Source organism: Centrocercus urophasianus, unplaced genomic scaffold (genome assembly GCF_019232065.1).
Source record: "Centrocercus urophasianus isolate 14NV4802_14NV808 unplaced genomic scaffold, USGS_Curo_1.0 seq_29, whole genome shotgun sequence".
NCBI lineage: Eukaryota > Metazoa > Chordata > Aves > Galliformes > Phasianidae > Centrocercus > Centrocercus urophasianus.
In genome coordinates, this window is record NW_024884855.1 from 9,478,949 (window position 1) to 9,502,713 (window position 23,765).

At 44.4% G+C, this 23,765-nt stretch overlaps 1 protein-coding gene across 2 annotated transcripts in view; it reads right to left on the reverse strand.

Annotated features, from left to right (window-relative positions):
• Positions 1–3,848: 3,848 nt before the first annotated feature.
• FOXK1 (forkhead box K1) overlaps positions 3,849–23,765 on the reverse strand; it is a 58,628-nt gene continuing 38,711 nt past the window's right edge. For both annotated transcript variants that reach the window (XM_042828229.1, XM_042828228.1), the window contains exons 2-9: positions 23,242–23,439; positions 13,744–13,900; positions 12,381–12,527; positions 10,473–10,666; positions 9,224–9,390; positions 8,242–8,526; positions 6,651–6,875; positions 3,849–4,387 (exon numbers count right to left, since the gene is read on the reverse strand). In XM_042828229.1, coding sequence (XP_042684163.1) covers positions 4,167–4,387; positions 6,651–6,875; positions 8,242–8,526; positions 9,224–9,390; positions 10,473–10,666; positions 12,381–12,527; positions 13,744–13,900; positions 23,242–23,439 — 1,594 coding nt within the window. In that variant the 3' untranslated portion in view covers positions 3,849–4,166. The remainder of the gene's footprint in view (positions 4,388–6,650; positions 6,876–8,241; positions 8,527–9,223; positions 9,391–10,472; positions 10,667–12,380; positions 12,528–13,743; positions 13,901–23,241; positions 23,440–23,765) is intronic.

A 23,765-nucleotide genomic window follows, 5' to 3' on the forward strand; every position in this document is an offset into this window, starting at 1 on the left:
GTGACAGACAAAGAAATCTAGACCTGAGATCTGATCTTCCCTCTCATTGCAGCGTTACATGATTTACATTCATCACAGTGATAAACTATGATTTAGGAGACACAGTTTAAATCTGAAAGACAAGGAAGATGGAAACAAGCAACCAGTTTGAGTTTAGAGATTAAATGCAGTAAGACTAAGGAAACAGCTTTTGATCCAGCAGGAAAAGTCCTGAGCTATTCCTAAATTAGACCCTTGTGTTAATTGTGTTAAAGACTCCAAATCCAAGTGCAGCAGGGAAGTGCTTCTCCTTTCACCCAGCATTCTGGCTGTCACCTAGACACTAGTGGACATCAGAGCAACACTGAACACCTTGCTAGGAAACCCTCTTACTAACAGAGACAAAAGGCTCTAACTTGAACTTAACATCCCTGTCAGTCAGTGCAAAGCGTCCACATCACCCCACAGGAAGGCTCAGGTCAGCCACTCTCACTTGCTCAGATACAGCTGCATAATCTTTTGTTCTTCGAACTGTGCTTTACTGCTGGCATTTCCCTACTGAAAAAGGGGAAAAATGTGGAAGTTAATTGTAAATGACAGTTACAAGTACACAAGATGTCTGAAACATGTGCAAACCAAGTTTATTCCTTCCCAGTATCTGGAGCCAGATCGCAGCACTGATTGCAGGAGCACTGCAAAAGCATCAGGTGTTATTTAACTACTTCTCTCCCAAAGCTTTCACGTGGTTCTCACGGCACTCTCCTAAGCAGACTGCATCCAGCAGTAACATTTCTAACACACAGAATGAAAGTTACAAAAACTGACCTTTTTCATCAAGCTCTGGAGCTACATGCACTCCACAGGTATTTGCATCCTTGTGTGCTTGGATAGAAGTTAAGCAAGGTGCTGCTTCAGGCAGCAGATAACAGTGAGAGTGTGTGCTACAAGGGGCAGAATTAATGGCATGGGGGAAGGAGGGAGACAGAGAGAATAAGTTGTCAAGAACAATTTATGAGCTAATCATGACCTCCATTTCTGTGTTCAGCACAGCGTTGTTATCACTACATCAGATTAAATGATCTCACTGTAAAAAAAGCTTCCTGTCTCACATGAACCACAGTCAAGACAAAACAATAACGGAGGAATTCAGATAAAAGAAAAACAAAACAACTGCATTCAGCGTTTGCAAACGGAGGCAACAAAAGTTGCTATAAACTGACCACAACCAAAGCAAAATTAGTCTGTCGGAGGCACAGTGAAAAGAGAACTCACGTGTTATGAAGTCAGTTTGAAAATCTTCTTAGGTCCAAGTGATAGGAGGTTAACTAATCAGCATGCCTTGACCTTTGTTATACAGACAGCAGCAGATGCAGCAAAATGCCTTACTCCTCTCCCCACCAAAGCTCTCTCAGCAGCACTGTAACACAGAAATCCCAATGGGCTGAACCATGAGATCCAGGCACCTCCAGCAGATGGCTGAACAGATCAGGGAGATTTGCTTGTGGCCAACTTGCACTTAAACCACAAGGTGCTCTGAGCCACACAAGGAAGACTGAGAAAGCATCGTTCTGTTCCAAAAGCAGAGGAGGCAAATCTATGGAGTCGACCTGAGGACAGACTTAGAGGTATCACTGAAATAGCAGCTGGTTTACAAGAGCACCACAGTTCAGCTGATGTATTGCTACGGTGCTGGACTAGCATAGAGAAGTCCTTAGAACTTCTAAAAGGAAAGGAGCAATAAAGAAACATTTTGCCACAGAAGTTTGGCAGCTTCAGACAGTGCTCTGCTGGTTGTTCATCTTGAGCTGACTCACCCAACGTGCTGGAAAATCAAAGACTGCTTCAGGACAGCTCTCTAGTCTCAGGGCTGTTTCAGAGGTGTGTCTGGATCTAAACAGCATTCATCTGAATGTAATGATTAATTACGGACGCACTATGCTGCACTCTCCCTCGTAGCTTCTTCCTTGAAGCCCATTTTATTGAATTCTGCCTTGAAAAGGCTACAGAGAAAACAGAGCTGATGTGCCTCTTTTCCAGTCTGCTGCACCTAGTCCTCCTGACAGGAAACATAAGGGCTAGAAGTTGGCCTGCTTCAATTACTTTGTGGGCTGGAACAATCCTCCACAAGAATGATTTCCAAGTACTAAAACACAGCCTAATAACTTGGCACTGAAGGCACACAAATTACGAAGGCCTAGCTGTAGAGAAATGAACTGTCCCAAATAGTTTTGCAGGCCCATGACTGTAGACTGCGACCACAAATCATGAGACCACAACATTCTTTCTTACTTTCAGAAATATTTCTCACAAAACAATTGGCTTGAGAATAAAATGCACTTGGGTTTTATTCAAGTGGTGGGACAGAGATATTGAATAGGATTTGGCAAACAGAAAGGAAACCTAGAAGGGAACAAGTGATGCTAGATGCTACTGCATGGACTTTCTCCCCCTCTTTAAATTTCAGACATAAATTGCTGTGGTTTAACCTTCCAAAGCCATCAACCCCATCCCCGTTAAGTCACTCTTGCCATTAATAAAGCCATAACATTTTGTAAGTTACAGAGTCTCTGCTGTGTTGCCAGAAGACAAATTAACCAAGGGGATCACACACAAATGTAAAGCTGAAAGGGTCAGCTGGAGCTATGGAGCTCTGCAGAAGCTGATTCCTTTGCCAGTCACAGGTTCCACACACAGCCACTTCTCCACTCAAGTCTGCTTTGCTTGTAAGATGTACTACATGAAGAGCCTGGAATACAGTTTAAATAATTCCTCCTTCTACTGGCCAACTCAAACAGTCTAAAAGGTAGGGCAGACAGGAGATGGAGCTGAAGAATGAAAGGAAGCCTCTGAATTCCTTTTGGAAAACCTGTTTAATACCTCCAGTGACTCTTAAACATGGAAAATAAAAGGTCTCTTTTGCCTTGGTCTCTACATGCAGAATTTCTACTAAATGCTGTGTGAGCTCTGGTGCCTCTCACACTTGCCCTTAATCTTTCTCTCAGAAAAATAACAAAGGAGCATTGCTATCAGCCTCTTCCACCCATGGGAGAGAGTTGGAGACAGATTCCTACCCAGCTCTGGCATCCTGAACATCACCCATCTAGCTGAGGATGCCACTGCCAGTCAAGATGAAGGCAGACCACTTCAGTGCAGGAGACCAGGCAACATTTTCTTAGGTTTATGGGGACCAGTGGCTTTGATATCTTTGATGTGCAGTGCTAATTTGAATAGACCCTGGTGCTGGAGAGCACAGTATGTGATCACAAAAATAATACCAAAAACACATACAACCTCTGAGACACCCTTCCCCACACAATCCTCAGACATTAAGATACTTGGGATGTTGTCCAAAGCAAGTGATGAATAACTGTAAGAAGTCACTGAAGGTACAAAACCTTTTAATATCTTTACAGGAACCAAATTAACACAGTTCCTCTGTCATCTCATTCTCCCTCAGAGGAAATGGAGAGAAATTGCATCCGGAAATCCAGGAGGTTGAGCTCTGCAACTCTTCCTCCTGAATCTCCTCATAAATAAACATTCATTAATACTCAGATTTTTTCTGTTTTAGAAAAAAAATTAATCTGCCTTTTTCTTTAAGCTTGGTACCATGTTTCTTTAATGCTGTTGTTGTGAGATACTGCACTCATTTTTCAGTATTTGACTGCCTTAGCTGGCCTTTTAAAAATGGTCCTACATTTCAAAGCTCGGAGAAGCGCAGTATTAAGGCATTTCCAGGGAGCAGAATGTATGTGTGTTACATTCCTTTAGATGCTGAACTGCAAATCCCATCCCCTTGGAGCCAAAAGGGGAAAATACAGTTAAAAAAAAAAAAAATCCCAGCAGTCAAAAAAACATTTTTTTTTTTTTTTTTTTTTTTTTTTTTTTTTTTTTGAATCTTTAAAAAACAAAGAAGAAAAAAAAGGAAAAAATATCCCATAGGTAAAGACAGAACAGAGTTCCAGGTACGGGTGCTCGGGAGGGGTTTTCCATTCTTGTCTTTTTGGCACCTTGTGATTCTAACAGCTGTTGACCTCCCATTTTAAAAAAAATCTGCCTTTAAAAAGAGCTCTGTTTGCTATGTTTAGAGCTGTTACAGTTGTGGTTTGTTTTCTTTCAAAGCTGCGTTAGGGGCTGCTGCCATCCCATGCCCACCCCACACCACTCCAGCTCCTCCCACCGGTTCTTCATTCACTGGTTGCCTGTCCTTGTGGCACTGTAGATGTGATGACTCCAGTCGGGGCCTGGACTGCTCCGCTGGACTCTTCTATCCGGGGTCTTTTGACTTCAGGTTCACTGGAGGAGGCTGCTGCTGTCTCTTCAGTCCCTGTCTCACATACCCGGCTGACTACAACAGGAGTGGATGAGCTGGCCTGGGCTGCGAGAAGCTGCAAAGGATTTGTAAGAGCTGGGAAGTGAAAGAAAAGAGAATCAACGTGGTAAACAACGCAAGTGTTTGTCATTCCAGAAAACAAAACCACCACAGCCAAACGCAGCACCTCGGCACGCATTCAAACTGTGCTCCAAACCATTTTGTAAGGCTTGTTGGCCTCGTTTCTCTCTCCCCCCACAACAATCCCAGTTTTATGCAAGTTCACCAAACTGGTAATAACCTCCTTCAACAGCGAACTTCCTTTTTGTTTTTTCTTCCACTCCATTGTCAAACACAGCGTTAACACTGGAATATTCACCTCCAGAAAATCAATTCTCTGCTAGAATCACAGCACACCTCTTGGAGAGGCAGTTCTCTAGCTACCCAAAATCATACCTTCTTGCAAGCTACAACATGAGTGTTGCACTTCTGGTATTGAGGGTTCTCCTTATCCCATCTGAGACTGCCAAAAAGACAGCTGGGGCAGAGCTTGCACAGTAAGAGCAACCAGTCTGCTGGGACACTGGATTACAATCCAAATATTGACTGCATTGACGTCTTGCTCATCAAAGGGGCAGGAAGGTTTTACAGCTTACACCAAACAATCTAATGTGTTCCCACTAGAACTGGAATCCAAACTTTGGAATTGCTGGCTCCCCTATATTGTACTTCAGTACTGACTGAAGTCTCCTATCCTCCCATTAATAAAAGTGGTGAGAAAAAAAAAGACTATATAAATAGCAGCTCTGCGTAAAAACGTCTACAATTCCTAGTTCCAGACAAAGAGTGTGCTCACACACTGCCTTTGGCACACATCACCACTTGGAAAACAAAACAAACGCAGGTTTTGGACTCTGCATCAATAAGAAAAGCAGCCAAAGGGGACTCAGGAGACAGCACATCCTCTGCCCTGCAGACTGACTTGCAAAGGATGGAATAACAGAACATTATGGTGTGCTCACTGCTACGTGCATCAAAAAGAAGCCTTAAGATAAATAAACAAAGGAAACAGAACAAAGGTCCTCAAAACCCAGAGATTTCTGCCAAGGCATGGGAAGAAAGCTACACAGTATCAAGAGGATGAAAGAGAGAAATAGGATAAGGATGTGGGCAGAGACTACAATTTAGTGACTGACAAAGTACCTAAGCCCTGCAGCTGAAGAGAAGCTGACTTTGTACAGATGAGTCAAGAGAATGAGGCTCCATTTTGTTAACTAGAAAACTCACTGTGTATTACAAAAAACCTAAACCCTCAGACACAACTGGAATACTTCTATCATAATGAGAGAGCTAGAAAAATAACTTGCTGAGATCAGAATATCTTGACATAAATGCAAAATAAAAACTGACTCTACATTATACAACGCTACTGCAGGGTAGTAAGAACTGCCACCTGCTTTATTTAATCTTTGCTGCATAAAAATCTTATTGCTATTAATTTCTCATTGCTCCAATAAGATTCTGGCAATTCCAAGTGCAAGCCACACTTTCTGCCTTAGAAAATTCTGTAAGAGATTCCTATTCTGCTTTAAAGAAGTCATCAAAACTTCACCAGTGCCCTTCATTTCCAACTCCCTGTAAGCATCAGCTTGGGCCAGCAGAGATACTTAGCATCTCATTGACAGGGGCAGCAAGAAGCCTGGATGCTACCATCCTCAGTCATCATCCTTAACTGCACAAAACCTGAGGTGCTGAGCAAGCACTAAAAGAAACTGCCAGACACAGCTAGCAAGAAATTTTAAAAATCAGGGTTGACAAATGACTACAACACATCCTGTATACAAACAGCCCTACATTCATTCACCTGATGAAATGCATCTTATTTCTCCCAGTCTCTAAGACCCGAAGAAGGGAAAGTATGTTATTTTCTTAATGCTCTATGGAGCCATATTTCACAAGATCTAAAGAGCACCGCTGAAATTTTATTATTTGGCATGCTGAAAGCAAAGGCTATTTGTCAGAGGAAAATAAATGAAAAAGCAGAGGCTTAATGAAAGAATCACTAACAGTTTCAACTAGGAACCCCCAAAAGTGTAAGTAGCAATACGTGCATCGGCAAGGGCAAAGAGAAATTGGTCTTCCCTGAAACAGAATTAGGTAGCAAAACTTATCTATCAAGGAGACCTGAGCAAACACAGGCAGACTGTATCTATGACTGACATTTACAACCACAGAAGTCGCCAAATTTATAACCTTTGGCACCGACCACGTGGAATAACTTGCGTAACTGAGAAGGGAAAGACCTCCTCGCTTCACAACTGAACTGCAAAGCTTGGAGAGCAATCAAAACAAAGCCTACCATAAGCACCGCCGGTGATGCTGTTGGTGGGGACAGCATGCTTGCCGTTCTGGGTGACCGCCCGCACGGGGAGCTGATGCTGCCCAATGGTCACTGGAGCTGCCTGCTGAAGAATCGTGACGGTCTGTCCTGGAACACCCTGTGCCATTTGGCTGGCAACTGTCTGAATAACACGGCTGGCGGTGGGTATCGTGGCGAACGCGATCGTTGGCTTTTCATCCATACCTGCTTGGAGAGCAGAACAGACAGCAATTATTTAGCACCCAGCTGGCCTAGGAGCAGGCTTTCTTCTCATTAACGCTGTCGCAGTAATACATACGCTGGGCTTACAAATGTTTAAATACCTCAGCACCACAAAGTCACTTGCCTTTGATGTGTCTTATAATGTTTATACGGTGGAAATGGAAAGCACTGCTTCACAGGTTTGCAGCTTAGTCACAATAGTAACATATTTGGGCTCCAAGGAGCTCAGGATTCCTGGAGGCCTAACCCTGTGAGAATTGCTTTAGGCAAGATCAGGCTCTATATACACATTTTCTGTGGGTTGCCTCATACCATGTAGTCAGCTCTGAGAAGGTGATGACTCACTTACCTGCTCACTGCAAACAGGGACATAAGAACAGGGCATATCAGTCCCTCTGAAATGCTCTTTTTGAAGCTTATCAGAAGCCAGGGATGAATATTTGAAAACATTACATTATGCATAATTACTCTAAACATATTAAGAACTTTTTTTTTTTTTTTTTAAACAGCATAAGCCACCCAGCCAAAAAAAAAGTCAGGACTGTAAATCAGACGGACCATAAGCATTAAGCAGAGAGTTGCAGAAAGAATGACTGGAAGCAAGAGCAGAAAAGGCAAGGAAAGCTTGGGGATTAGGAAGGAAGAGGTTACAAGTGGAAATAAAATGGACAAATAGGGAAAGAACAAACGACAGCAAGAACTAGTGAATGAAAGAAGGGAGCAGGTGACAGGCAGCTGCAACTGTTCTTCAGCAACATGAACAGGATATAGATAGGAATTTCCAGAGAATGTGAATGAAATTCAAACATAATAACCAGCGCTAAAACAAAAAAAGCCAATGATCCTGGTACTGCTGTAGAGGAGGCCTTTGTTGTAACTGGTATTTGAAAGTTGCTTTCATGATGTACCACCTACAAGTTCCAGAAGTACATGCTTTCCCCTAGGAAACTGAGCTGGCAGAATAGAAACACTGTCATTTACTGACGAGGCCGTCCTGAAGCTTCAGCCCATCTCTCATGCCATCAAGCAGCATACATTTCCATGCCATGCCCAGGGGAATAATACACACGCATCATATTGATACAGGGGCTAACAAATATTTAAAGCACTTCATGTTTTTTCAATCTTCACAGCCTGTTAGATTTGCTCTCCAAAGATGACAAGGGAACACAGTACTCCTGCTCAATGGTGGAAACATCAGCCTGACGAACTCCTACTCAAGTTTATCTAGATAAGCACCTTTCATTAAGGGCTAAGCACCCAGTGAGTGAAACTGACGTCTGATTCTCCCCCACACTCCAAGCCTGCTTGATTTATTAGTGAAGTAGCAAGAGAAGTGACAAGCTACCTCGGTGGTCACCAGCTAAGTCCAACACTGCTCCTGCAGCTTCATGAGCTCCTCCTGCTGTGCCCTGATTTGTGAGGATGTATCCGTTTGCAGAGTTTGCAGAGGAGGTCACAACTCGAACCATTGTAACAGTGGGAGCTTGTTGAACGACGTGAATTGCATGACACGAAGGCTGTTGAGAAGTCACTATTGATGCTGGCATGTATGCAACTGGTTTTGCCACCAGAGTAGATGGCCGAGGAGGAGGAACAGCCATAATCACTGGCTGGGCACTGACTGGAGATCCTAAAGAGAAAACAGAAACATGCATAAATAGAAGACGTTAAAAAACATGGAAAAAAGCTTCTACATGTTTTACCTGTACACTTCCTGTATCTGCAGTATTTAATCCTTCAACAGAGGCAAGATGTGAGAGTAGGTAAAAATTTTGAAAACATCACCTCCAGTCTTTTATTTACTAACATACAAAGACCAAAATTGACATTTTAGCACTGCTTTGTGAACAAATAACATGATAGACCCCCGAACATGAGGCTTTACATAATGAGCTTTGCCTTCCAACTAACTTCAACAGGAACACCAAGGCCAATTACAGCTGACAAGCAGGTACTTACCTGGGCTAGTATTATCAAGGCTCTGGCCACAGCACCGTGGAGCTCTGCACAGGCAAGATGATCTTACCGTGAAGCCTTGAAAATTACTGAGTCAGCTATGCACTGCCATGGCTACTCTGCTATGAGTTCCTTAGAGACACGTAGATTAAGGTTTGCTCATGTGTTTCTATACATTCCTTTACCTCCTGCCCCTTCGTACAAAGGCTAATTAGAAAAACGATCTGAAGTTGCACATGCGTCACCAGTCTCTAACAAAGTCCAAGACTTAAATCCTCCTCCAACAGACTGGCAGGAACATTCCTGCAGCGTTCCCAGCATAGCACTCAGCACAGTGGAAAGTCACCTGCTGTGAAACAAGAGCTACTCACCAGGTGCACTCTGTGAATACCGATACTCCGGAACTGAGGCTAATTTTGACCCAAAGTCGTGATCGTGTGGAATGGGTGAGCCTTCCCTTGACAGGCACTCTGGAGTCTGTAGGCCACTAGAGTGAGGGGACAGCAGGCCAGGGTGAGTTGGGGAGGCTGGAGCACTCCTGGAACACCAGAACACAGTGTTGGCAGGTGTAGACGTATTCTGACCACAAGACAGCAGCAGAGACCAAGCTTTGTCTCCATCAGAAGAAAGATAGCTATTCTCCCACATTACTTACCCACTGTAGTCTTGCTGGGAAAAGCTGAAAGGCGCACAGTAACCCCACTAACACTCTAGCACCAAATACAGTCACATTATTCCTGGCTGAAGGCAACTGGACACTTCAGAGCATGGTTACCGTTTCAGTACTAACTGCTGACAGAGAAGCTGAATGTGCCTCACATTCAGACCAGTTTTGCAGTTTCAGGCCATTCTCAAAGGATGTTTGTCAGTGCTTGAGAGAGTAGGAGAAAAATGCACAGTAGATGCAAGTGGCCAGACCCACATGCACTCAGCTGAGCTGTTGCTACTCCTTTCTCAACCACTTTGTTCCCACTTCGGGTCCCAAATGGCCACTAAATGCATAAGGAACTCAAACACGGATCTGCTAATCAGCTGAAAAATCTCTCCTTGTTTTCCTCCATCTTAGACAGAAGGAATGTGAGGAGGAGTGCTACACGATGCTGCTCCAGCTAGAGCTATACTGCATTAAGCCCACAGGGACAGGGCTCAGAGAAAGCTGTTGCTGCACACAGCTCCTCTCAGCAGCCCCACCACTGGCTGGAGCACTTACACAGAACAGCCCCCACTGCTTAAAGCCACAGTCAGCATGATGTTCCCTATAAGAGAGAGCTTTAAATACCACAAAAGTTATTCCCACTGTGATCTAATCCACATATAAACACAGCTTTCCCAAAATTAAAAGACTGGCATCTGGAAACATTTACTGTTTTGAATTTCTTTGAAAAGCTACCAAAGCAGATACGTTATTTGGTGCATTTGTACTTGGGTTCAGTTTTTTTTCTTTTTTTTTAAACACTTAAAGTCAGAACAATTTTCAGATTATGCCCCAGGACTACTTAATTATATTACCATTCCAAAAGCTATAAGCAGAATTAAAGTTTGCTCACTGTACTTCAGGAGAAGGTTGGTTGTTCTCTTTGTAATGAGTTCAGCACGGAGATTAGAGGGCAGTGGTGTTACCTGGAGGAGAGAGGCCCAAAAGGTGTTCGGAAGCAGGACACTCCTCTTTGCCTTCTTTTCCTAAATGCTTGCTCTACAAGTTTAGCTTCAGAGGCGGGGTCAATCCGCCAAAAGGAGCCCTTTCCAGGTTCCTCCTGGGAGCGTGGGACTTTAATAAAGTAACGGTTCAAGGAGAGGTTGTGCCGAATGGAATTCTGCAGGAAGCACAAGAATGAGGTGATTATTTCACCGCGAGGAAGCCGGTAACAAAGGCAAACTGATTTTGCCACACAACTTGGAAAAATAAGATCTATGCTGCCCAAAACAGTGTTGAAGACAGAAACAAGTCACTTAACCCACGGAGCTCCGAAATCACAGGAGAAATGCAAGAGAAAACCTGGGGAAATTAGTGAGACACGGAGCTCCTACTAGCCATACAGAAATGTGGGTTTGCTCAGTACTATACAATCACTTGAATATACCTGGAGTCAGCAAGTACAGTAGCTTTGCTATGGAAAAGAATGAAAGCAGAGCTTTTGCTGAGGCAGGGGGAAAGCAGTGCAAACCACATCAGAATTCTCTCAAGGCAGGTTGTATGCAAGGCAAGACGAAGAAACTGTTAGAGCTTGTGCTAACTGCTTACCTGCAAATGATCACTGGGATGCCCAAACATGCCCTAAAGGACACTGCATCTCATGGTAATTGTAATGTAGGCCAGACAGCTATCTGAGAAGAATCCATTATTGATGCAGCACTAGTCAAGCACCATAAGCTCTCCAGATGTTGGCAGGACTAATTATCCTTGTCATTGACAAAGCCCACCTGAGCAGGTTTAACATTGCCTTTTGGGCCAGGGAAAGGCTCAGCAAGCCCAAGTATTCATAAGCTCTTTTCTCTTCCACTTTCATGACAGAACAGGAGCTTTTGCAGTTGCCTTAGACAAGCCCTTCACAAGAAAAGCCTTAAAGTGGTACCGGTCAGCTAGAAAAAGGCAACTTCACCCTCTTCTGAAATGCAGCTGTCTTTAAGGCAGGATGCAGCAACTGCTTCAAGGAGCACAGCTCTGCTGAACAGGTTAAGGCAGGAAGTGAATACCACAATTAATTAGAGCTGTGGGGAAAAGCCAGGGAGGCTGAACATATCAATTCCAAATGTACTCAAAGAGCACCAAGCCGTGCTGCTCCTGCCAGCAGAACACAATGAAATCAGCAGCTGCAAGAGTCTTTCCAGCTGCATTGGTGTGTTATATTCAAATGACAACACCCATTTCAGAGGTGTGATGCCAAGAACAAGCCTGAAAGCAGGTGGAGCTGTGGTTTCTGAGACTTTGAAAGCAGCCCTCAAGTTGAACATTTAAGTCTGATTTAGCATGTGTTAACTACATGCAAGCTCTCCTGCGAAGCTGGTCAGATTTCCTTTCATACCACATGAGGAGCTTTGAGCCTGTGCTTTCCAAGTTCCTATTCTGAGATTCAAACCCTGGAAACTCTGATTTAGGCAATGCAGTAGAATAAAGTGGGAAAAGAAAACACCTGTGATGATTTAAGGCTGTATTACGATTTAAAAAACAGGATTTCAGTGTTTGGGCATTTGTTTGGACAGATCACTCCAGAGAAAGACACAGGTCATCTGGGCAAGGGTGTTACTGAGAGTAAGGACGTGGAAAAATAAACAAACAAAAGTGAAAGACAGATGATTGGAATCAAAATCGTTTCAGAAAACAACCCACTGGTAACACTACATCACCCTAGAAAGTATTTACAAAAGATAATTGCCCACAAGCAAATTAGCTAGCTTATGTTACACAAATTCATTCTGGGAACAGTCAAAGCAGCTCCATTCTCAGTGCCCCAAAACTTTATTAAATGTATTTCAAAGCAGATAAGACCTGTCAAAGTAGTTTAAAAACTTGTCATATCAAGAACTCACCTGCCAGCCTTTGTCAGCAGTCCTGTAGTATGGATAATGCTTGGTAATGTGGGCATAGATTCCACTTAGTGTTAATTGCCTGTCTGGTGCTGAAGATATAGCCTGCACAATTAGCTGAGCATAAGAGTAGGGTGGCTTGGACTCATCCTAAGAAAAAATATGAAAGTTTAGTTATTTCCTACACTAGAATTCATCAACAACCCCAAGTAATAAAAGCACGTTCGGCAGTAGTTTCACAGATGCAAAAAGAGCACAAGGATGGGCAATTAAAAGCATCATCTCTTTCACCTCCCCACCACAGCACAAGTATCTGTGTACAAACAGCACGAGAGGACTAAACCAGATCAAGGTATCCTGGCATCCTGTACCCTCCAACCCCCCCCAACACACACAAAAAGGGTAACTTTAACCTGCCTCCATTCTCCACTGGATTTGTGATGTGCTTATATTGGCACAAGGAACAGAACAAGGATGAGTAATTGTAAGCAAAGAGTTACAGGGTGTAGGACACATTCACTGCTCTCAGTGTTCCTGAAATTGAAGCCTTCAATCCCACTCAGCTACAACTAAAGCTTTGCCAGGCTCATGCAAGTATGCTAACCAGCTCCCCTCCTAGCAACAAGCCCAATATGAAACTTAATTCTGTTCCTTCTATCTCCAGCAGGTTTAGTTTCATTCTAGGAACTTTAATTCATTTGCAGATCTCGTGTTCCTACATTAGTCCATCAACAACAGCCTTTCTTGTCTCAAGGGAGAATCAAATATACAAGTCGTCATCTAGTGTTGTGCTGCTCCACCCAATCTCAAATGAGGTGGTTTTGAATCTACACCTTTAACTTTGATCTGAAGATCAGCTCACCAACATGAAAAGTTATCAATTTAACTCAGTTATTTTTCAATCTAAATTTCATTGCTGCTCTCCTCGTTTAATGCTTGTTTGACAGGCATGTGTTTGTTTTGAAATCTGACTGCACATTTCTCATAGCAAGGATCCAGTTTCTCCCCCTGCTTCCCTTCTCCTCAGATGTGTTTTGCAAAATACCATTAATTAAAAGGAGAAATCAAGACTGAATTCTAATGCTCCTCTATATGGGTTCTTGATTTATCAAACAAGCAAGACAAAGTATTCCTGCTCAACCCTTTTAATGAACGGCTTGCATGCATTTCAGACAGCCAAGCAAGCAGATTCATCATCTAGCACAAGATGCTGCTGCTTTGAACCCATGGTCTCAAAACCCTGGAGGATAACACACACAGCACCCTCATGGCAGAGGATATTCTTAGACCCGTTTAACTACACTCAACACTTCCAGGTCTTAAGCTTCCCAACGAGCATGGCTGGGTAAGTAATGTTTCTCTGAACCTTTGGGCTGTCCCCGCCAGATGCATCTGCCTGCTGTTCTGATGCTGCTTTTGCTGCATACTCTGCTGCCAGCTGCAGATCCGAGGTAATGTTGTGAACAAAACGATATCCTGAGGATCCAGCACCGCGTGGACTGGCCGGGCAAGAGTTGGGTACACTGAAAAGGCAAAGAGAAAGTAAATTTGTGTATTTATTCACAAGATGCCCAGTTCTTAATTCCCAGATACCAAAAGGATCTCAAGCCACAGAGAAGCATCACTCGCTGGACTCATTTTTGCCCTTGGGGCTTATCCAAGGCACAGAAAGATGGAAAATTAATACAAATCACACGTAATCGAAGATGAAACTGAAATTCCTACAAGTCCTCATACACAAACACACACCTGCACTTTCTACAATCACAAGAGAACAGTCTCAAAGCACTGAATGGTTTCTCTGTATGCAGGACTTAGAAAAACACATGCACTGTAATGGGAAGGAGTAACAACAGAAATAACAGGCTGGTGAAACCTATGAGAACACCATCACTCTCCTTCTGATGTAGGCAATGTTTGCTCCATTTTCCTTGTGTACAGGGGCTACGCACTTCTACTGTATTGTAGCTAAAATACTCAGCTCAGACACCTGCCATGAGGGCCCCTGTGGAACACAAACCGTCTTTAGAAGATCAGACACAATGCCATGATTAGTGCTCCATGGCAGGAGGCAGCTATTTCCCTGATTCACAAGCACACAAGTGTAGCTATCAATAGAGAGCTGCAATCACTTCCATACAGCGTGAAGGCAACTCATCAGCTTTGGCAAGCATGGGGAAGGGACATTTAGAACCTGAGGATTACCACGAGATGGCATTACAGGAACACCTACAGAGATGGAAAACCATGCTGAAGCTGATAAAAAGCTACAAACAAGTAAAAGATCACTGTAATTTACAGCACCGCTCAGACACACAGAAGTGAGTGCTCCAAGATGAGAACTAATCAGAGAGACATGTCTGAGGATCACACATCTGAGATTGGTAGCACACAGAGACCAGGAGGAAAGGGATGAGGTGGAAACCCGAAGGTCTGAAGTTTCCCTTTTCCATCTCTCCGTTGTTCTGTGCTGCCCTGCATGGAGGGAAAGGCAGAGGGGTGGCTAAATTCCAGGTTTACACAGTGTCTGCTGCATAAGAGCAGAGAAACAATGAACAAAACAATACACAGCAGATGCACACAGCAAAACAAGCAGATCAAATTGTATGAAAAGATGCAAAACGAAGCCCATCGCTGGGAATCAGAGGGTGGTAGAACTGGCATCAACAATCCTCTTTCCAGGAAATGCCCAACAGCAGTGTGAGCCCTGACAGAAATAAAAGCAGTAACTGATACTCACCCAGCACTGGGCTCAGTGCTGTAAGGAAAACAGAACACAGTCCATTCCTCAATAAGGTGATGCTATCTAAAGAGCATTCCCACGCATGTGTGTGGATGGATAGGACGTGGTGAGACACCCCTTGTTTGCTCAATGGGCAACACCTCCAGAGCAAAAGCAAGCTGACAGGAAAGAATGAGTGTTCCCTAACACAGCCCACTCTGTAAGCTGAGAAGCGCTGCTTCTCATTGCGATATCTTCGCAAACGGTTGCAATGCTGAGCTCAGCACAACCAGGACTGCTTCTTTCTAAAAGTGGATCACAGGATTGGAGGGGAAAGCAGGGGGAAAGGGAAAAGAAAACAAAACATCCCAACCACAGCGAATCCCTGTAACAGGGAACACAGATTCACTCCTCTTCCAGCCAGGACTGAGCCATACAAACCACTGCACAGGGCTCAGTAATGCCTCCAGCACCCGTTGACAACCTTTATTGATGGGCCCAAACATAAACCTGTCTTTGCAAGAGATAAAGGCACTTTTTACCTAGTTCTGAGAGAAGCAGAGAGCTGTTTGTGCAGGAAAATGAATCCAAAATTTGCTCTTCTTTGCTCTGAGCCCACTCTGTAAGTGGATAATGCTTCAGCACAGAAGTACTCCTGATGCCTCAGTCTACATGCACAGAGCTGGTTTGAATTTAATTATTCTGCTGTCACTTCTCAAAAGCTTCTCCATGCACACGCTGCTTCTATTGTGCAGATAATTACAAATGAAAGTAATTTTCATACATGAAGCAACGACAAATCAAAAACACAGCAATTCTTTTTATCTTGGTGTTTGGCACACGAGCAATTATTGTAACACACAGACTAAGATGGGAATAGGATGAAACAGTTTGCTGGTTTGTTCTTCATTTGCAGAATTACATTAACAGCAAGCCACAAACAGCAGCTAAAGCTTAGGTCAAGGATATGGAAGAGAGAAGTCCTCCAGAAAATCACACACCTCAGGGCTGTATGCCTGCCCTCCTCATCAGCTCTCTTTTGCTTTTAAACTACTGAAGCTTCAAAAACTGTCCCATGCAGTTCAGATGCAGGAATTGAATCAAGATAGTGACTTCAAGATAGTAAAGAAAATAGTCCCATTTATACTATTCACATTTGGGCTGCTGAAGCTGATAATGAGCTTTAGGCACAACTTGTTGCTTTAAATAAATATGTGAATGAAAAACCTCTCCCCTTGCAGGGCTATCATTCTAATGAGTGCTGACAAAGCCCCTCCAACCAAAGTGCTGTTAACTTTCTGAGCCTGGTAGGTCCCTGATGAAGCAGCCACGGCAGTATCTGAAGATTTGGGAGAAGCACTGTTCTTTCACCACAGCAGAACTTCCATCCAGGTAGAGCTGCCTCCTTTCAGCCTGGGTCTGTTATCAATTCAAGAGACGTGGGTAGAGAACAAACAACATGAACCTTAAGCCCCTTCACTCAAGGCAGGGTGAAACATTGCTGAGTGTTCAAGCTCTCAGTCAATCATCAGTGAGCTCTTAAAGGGGAAAAAAAAAGAGCTGACAACTGAAATGACAACAAGGTGACACAGTCTGCTCCCCCCATACAAACACAGGACAGAAGGAGTGGAGAAACAGCTTTACTAAAAATACCCCTTCTGAGGATTAAGTTCAAATTAAACTCCAGTGCAGGTGAAAGAAAACAAGCAAACAATGCAGTGACATCATTTGCCTGGAGTTCCTGGAATTCTGCTCACCACCCAGAGCAGGAGCTGCCCAGGGACATTCGCCTGCATTCACACCTCCTTGTAACAAATATGAAGCAAAGAAAGACGAAAAGCTTTTCCCTACAAATATCTGTTTGTGCTACAAAATCAAGTGTGGGGAAAGTGGTTATGATTTGCTGGATATTAATACTGCATCAATACTTGAAGAGATGGAATCCGTTCTAATACTATAGACTTCTACTGGGTAAAGCTACAGCTGGGTATGCACCCCAGCTTACTGCTGTGACCCAGGCACACTGTCCATGCAAACACTCTTTAGCTTGCAAACAATATAATATAACATAATAATTTGCTTTAAGCTTGTATGTTACAGAAGAGGGCGTTTTGGAGAGGAAGCACGTGTCTCTGGCATACAAAACAACACGTAAGCACACCAGCTGCATTTGCTCAGTGTGATCCCTGTGGCACCATGGTTAATGCCTCTATACTCAGATTCACCAAAGATTCAGGGTCTTGAAACTGTTACTGCAGGCAGTCAGTGGGCTCGAGCTCCCAAAACACTGCACTGAGACCCAGCTTTAGACCAGACTACAGCCACATGCTCAATCACAGTGGTGCTTTGCAGCATGTTTTCCATTTAAAACTTGACCTTTGGTTTGTAAGATCAGAAAGACGAGGGTTGAACACAGTCTCTGTGATAAACTCAACCGTGTAACAGGCAAGTGTGCCTTTTAAACTCAGAGCTTACAGCTGGCTATAGAGAACGTGGCATCTTATAGCATCATGATTCACTTCTGACTCCTGCCAACAAGAATCTAGCCTCTAAAGTTCATAGCACTCTTCAGCAATGAAAAAGCCTTCAGATAGATACGAGCTACTGGAGAAGTACAACTCACTGCACTGCTGCTGGAATGCTCCAGATTGGTGTGCTTTAACTAAAGAATAAAGGAGTGCAAAACTAGGGTGTACTGTTGTGCACATGGCGTGACCACAGCATGCTGCTCTCTCATCTCCTTACAAACAAACCCACAACGCAACAGGATCAGAAAAGGTACTGACTGGTGTAGGCAGGATGATCAAGACAGGGAACTGATTCTGAGCACGAGTTAGCATCATTGCATGCTTTCCTACATCACCCCAAAGAGGCAGAATCCTGGGCTAGGTGGTCTGTTACCTGAATGCACACAATGACTTATGTAGAGATCTCCAGCTTGTCCCAGTTTAACAGTATTTCTCAGATAGGGGGTGGGCAATAAACGGTTAAATGATTTATTTATAGTCACACAAGTCCACAAGCAAGCTGGGAACAGAAACACTCCCAAATTCCAGTGCCAATTTCCCCAGAAGGAGAGGCAGTAAGAGAATGCGGGAAAACTGCCCTGTTACTTCATTCCATTCTTCTGCAAGAAAGGTGTCTGTAGGGCTCAAGGTACAGGAGCTCAACTGAAGCCAGGTGTGTGCATAAAGCTCTCCCTGCCTGTGACCAAGAGGAAGCATTACCTGCGAGCACACATGAAGCTGTTCACCTGAGCAGGAGGTGCCTTGCTAAAGAGCAGGGAAAACCTCCTGTGGTTTAGGATATGGCACATGGCAGTCTTTGCAAAATGCCCAAATAAACACTTCTGAAGCACATACAGATGTAGTAGCAGTGCTAAGAGTAACCACCAGTATAAAGATTGCCATATGAACAGATGTTTTTCTTTTCTTAAGTCCCAATTCCACTACAAAGGAAGAATCCCCATTTCTTAACAAGATCTTCTCCAGTCTCCTCCCCAAATGCAAAGGGAAGGCATTTTCCTGCACACACAGACTACAGTTAGAGAAATGCCACATATCTCAGCCTATTCCTATATTCCATTTCAAGCACACGGGATACCAAAAGACACAGGTACTTTTTCCTCTCCACGTGTACCAGGCAGGAATCAGGTCAAAGTACAGCACTGCAGCTTGCGAAACGAGCATTTCCACCAGACACCAATCAGAACCCATGGGTGCAAATCCTCTGCCGCTCTCCTTCCCCAGCCCAGCCCCAAAAATGTAACTCAAAGAACAGCAAGTCCTTGCACGTTGCCTGTTTCAAACAGGTTTCAAAAACAATCCCCGGTGGTGAGGCTGCCAAACAGAGTTGGATTTTGATGTGAAAGGAGAAATCTGAGAGCTGCTCTGCCTCATGCTGGAAATAAAAAATGACCCAAAGCTGTTGAACAAGCCACAGCGAGAAAGTTATCTATCCACAGAAGTTCAAATTGTTTATACTTGTCTCTGCTCCAGTGGTCCCCCCATTAGCAAGGAAATGAGCTCACTCCATCTGTGGATTCAGCGCACGTTTCACAGCAGCGTCGAGCAGGGCAAGGGAAAAGGAAGTGCTCGTGTAGCTGTGACATACGCACCCTTTCCTTCAGCACATGGCTTGGCACTGCTCCACCAGCACATGGTCCATTATCTGAAATAAACATGCGTAGGAGCTCCCAAGCCTGCCATAGATTGTTGTGTTGCTTCTGGGATGTACATGCAGCGTGCTAGCTGGCCTGTGGCTGGGAGACGAGGGCGATTAAAAATAATCACCGTTCTGTTCAACGGTGGGAGGGACCAGAGCCTGAATCCAGGAAGCAATGGATAACTGAGACAATGCAAAGAGCCTGCAAAAAGCCTGCCTTGGAGCTCTTCACTTACGTGGCTCACAGTGCTGCAGACAGTAGGAAAGGCCAATATTTATGCATCCTGCTCCACAGCAGCTATATAACCACTGAAATCAGGGTTCATCCAGCTCATCTCATGCCTTTAGAGAACCATGCAAGTCCCTATCAAAACCTAAGTGTTCTGAAATGGTGTTGTCATGTAACACAACACATGGGACTCCACGTGAGTGTTTCCTCCTACCACCTTACCCTCCCATGCTGCTTTGCAGAATAAAAGCCCAATACATAATTTACCTACTACATGCTCTTGGAAAGTAGTTATGACACCACATGTGCATAAAAAGCAGGCAATGAATTTAAATGACCTGTTAAAGACCACAACACACATTGGTGGCTTAGCTGACAGAACTGCAGCTCCTCTGAATAACCCACAAGCAGAGCATGCAGCTGAACTGATTGCCTAGTGGAAAGGGGGAAAAAAGCAGTAAGGTTGAAAAACGTGCAACTTCTAGAACTGTAACAGTTCAGCTGACACCTTCTGTTTTGCTAATCAAACCTACAAAAAAAGCACAGAAGGATGGCAACTGCTCGATGTATTGGTCTCATTCATTTCACTGCAGACCAGGTATTGATCACTCTAGCAGTGCCTGACCGTGGGTGGCACATTAAGTATCAACAGTTCTCTAAAACAGAAGGCTGGGGTCAGTCCACACACAGATGTACCAGGCACTTCTCAAGCAGCAGTTGGAGGAAGAGCCCTGTCAGAAACGTCAAAGGGCTTTTTTATGATTTATTTTTTTACTGATGAACACTGTATATGTGAGATAGCCATGCCCTTCCAGTGAAGTACAAGACAAAGTGTTCAACCCCACAGCCACCCCTGTATAGAGATAAGCCAGCAGAAGCAGTAGCTGTGAAACGTGAATAACGATGCTGAGCTCTGCAGTGCAGCAGCTTGAATTTCCTTGTGGTAGCACTACTTTCTCTGATGCTTGCTGCACAGGTGAAGAGCTTCAAGCCATCAGTAAGGGTGTCACCAAAAGAGGGTTTTCCAAATGCAAGCACAGAATCTTTAAGCTGTGCACTGAAAGGACTTTCAGTCCTTGACTTCTGAAACTCATAATAAGCATCAGATATATCTCCCAGCATGCAGGGGTGAATTTAGCCAAGCTACAGAAGGCTTTCAGACAGCTTTTCAGAGCCTTGAATCTACTGAGAAGAGAATTGTGCCTGAATCCAGGTGCTCTGCCCTTTCTTATGATGCCTGAAGTGGACAAACTGCTTCTACTTGGTTCTCACAGCCACAGCAGCCTTTCTTTTTCAGAGTATGTAAGTTTGTGTTTGTTTGCTTGTTTTTCCAACAGATTTTTGAACTCAGAGCAGGAAGAAATAAGCCATGTCTGTGTGTCAGCCTCACCGAGTGCGCTGCCAGCCAATATTTTCCCTTAAAGCTGTACAACAGCATCGAAAACATCTGCAAGCAGCCTCTGCTGGAGATAAACTGCCTTGCTAAGGAAACAGTGGAAACATGTCTCCCCAGGAGTGAGCAAGAATCCTGCTTTGCAAAGCTGCTGAGGGTGGCAGGTTGGGTTTTGTTTAACTAAAGCTCACTCCCTCTCTAGGCGGTGCGCTCTGCAGAGGGAAAATAAATAGGCTGGAAAAAAACAGAGCGGCTCGCAGGGGGGGAATCTGCAGGGAAGCAAAGCTGCAATGTAAACAGGGAACAGAACGGCGGTCAGGAGGGCAGGGCTGGTGCTGGGAGCACAGTGCCTGGTGCAGGAGTGCAGTACGGCCCTGGCCACACAGGGTGGAGGCAGGAAGAGGGGCTGGGAGCTGTTTTCCAAAAAGGAAATTTCACCCAGCCAACGATTTCCAAACTGCAATAATTTTCCACGGGCCAATCAGGGAGGAGCAAGGCAAACGCACCAAATTAGGAAAGTAAATACTAGAAGGGGAAAGGGAGGAGGAGGAGGAGGAAAGCAGAGCCGGTGGAAACGCCTCCAGACGCTGTCAGGGAATGGGGTCCTGGGCTGAGCCCCTGTGGCCCTGGGGAAGGAGCAGAGGGCACTGTGTGAAGGCTGTGTGCTGATACAAGGATACCAAGAGAGCAGTTTGCTGCTCTGGGAGACCGATGGCAGAGCTCACACTGATGTGCTGCACCAACAGTGCTCCCTTTCTGAGAGCCAAGAACCCAAATCTTGTCCCAGAGCGTGGCTGCAGGGCAAGAGAGCTGCAAGACCCCGCAGAGGGAGAGGAGAAGGCTGCAGGGGCCCAATGAGGATGTTTACAAACGTGTCAGTCCCTCCTCTGTAAGAGGAACTCAGAAATGAAAAGGAATTTGGCAAGCGAAACCTCAGATGTCTTTTGAGGTTTTCTGAAGCCTCTGCTGGGTTTGCTTCTGCTCAAGACAAACGGATGCAATCATTAATCATCCTCAGTAAACACTCCGTTAGGGGCCGAGCACAATTCAACACCACTATTTCCACTTTCTCCTTATGCAAAAGAAACATTCTCCAGGAGTCAAATATCAGTTGCAGGCATATGCCAGAGTCAAAGATACAGCCCCTGCGAGTAACAGAAACCACACCATGCTGCACACGATGACTGAATGGAAACTAACTCCCATATGCTGGCAGAGAAACCATCCCCCTCCCCTCCCAGCAACAAGCTTCATCTAAAAAGAGAAGGTTAAATATAAACCCAAAGCAATGCCTGAACAGAGGGCTGAAACCACAGCCACCTCCAGCTCCCTCTTTCTAGAGTATCTGCACTGCACATCTGTGCAGCTCTGCAAGCGGGGAAAAACCCAAACAAGCAAATGCCTCCAGACCCATGCAAAACCTGCCTGGCTCTATTGTGACACTGAAGTCATTCTCAGCAGTGTAAATTTGAATACTACTTGCTGAATGAGTGCTAGCTGACAGGAGATGTTTGTGTACTGCAGCTTGTTACAAAGCTATGGACAAGAAAACAAAGCAAAGGCTGTCTGTCACTATTCCCAGGTGCACTCTGATATTCGGAGGCCGCACTTTTAAAACTGTAACACATCACCCTGTATCATGAACACACTTTACTATAGTTAGCAAGTAAGTTTCACTACGTTTTAAGTGTTAAATGAGATCACTGCAAGAACATAACATCAACTCCTTACTGAGAAAGAAGTAGGGAATTCAAGGTTATTTCTCTCACACATTCTTGAATCAGAGGATTTACCAAACAGGATACTTGCACAGATGAACACTGAAATTGCTACAGCCCCTCAGCACGTGGTCAGCATCCTTCCCATTTCCTTCTATTGCCAGGAAAGCACATGCCAGTGGCCACCCTTGTCCCCAGCTCCAGATAACACGGCACCACCCAGCAACAACGGAATATTATGGAGATAAAAATAAAACCAGCCGTCCTAACAGAGACCATTTGCTTGCTTTCTTTTCTCCATATATATCAGTAGTTCTGGAGAGATCGTTCTAATTCCATAGCCAAAGATAGACTAACAGCTCCATGCTGTGAAACCGATGCTCAAGGGCAGCCCCCCACCCTTTGAGCTCTCAGACAAAACCACGCATCCAGGCTATGAAGATTTTAACCGTCCTTCATAATGCTCAACTTCAGATATTTAACCAGTTGTTTTTAATGGGGCACACCACGCATGGAGGATATCAGATAAGCAGCATAAAGCTGATAGACACTGGTAGGAGAAGAGAGACAGAGCTTCCAGAAAGCACAAAGGAAAACAAAAAGAACCACAGCATCACTGGGGATAATTATCATCTCACCTGATTGTGCCAGTGGGGGATGGGAGGGGGCTGACCACACTGCGGAGATCCGGCTCCGGGATGTGGATCTTCAGAGGAGAAATTTGAGGGTAAAGAGGCCGAAGGGGAGGCGACGAAGCTTCCTCTTTTACTTCTTCTTTGTGGTATAAAGATGTGAACTGGATCTTTATAACCGTGCTAGGGAATCGAAAAGTACATCTGTGCAGGAAAAAAAGAAAAAGGGAAAGCCACTGTCACACAAGATGTTGAACATTCTAAGTGTTTTTATGTGCAATTACTGAAAAATTACTCCATTCACAGCACAAAAACCCACCACTCTCTCTCCAGCATCTCTCAGTTTTGAGCCCCAAGCAGGAATTGCTCATCCTTCACAAATCACTGCGTAGGTATCACTGGGATTTCAGGTGCGGGCTGGAGGTTTGGGCAGACTGAATGATTTCCCCAAGGTCATGTATCCCATCAATGACTACACATGATGTAGAAATAAAATGACATACTTCTGGGCTCCTGCTATATCGAGGACT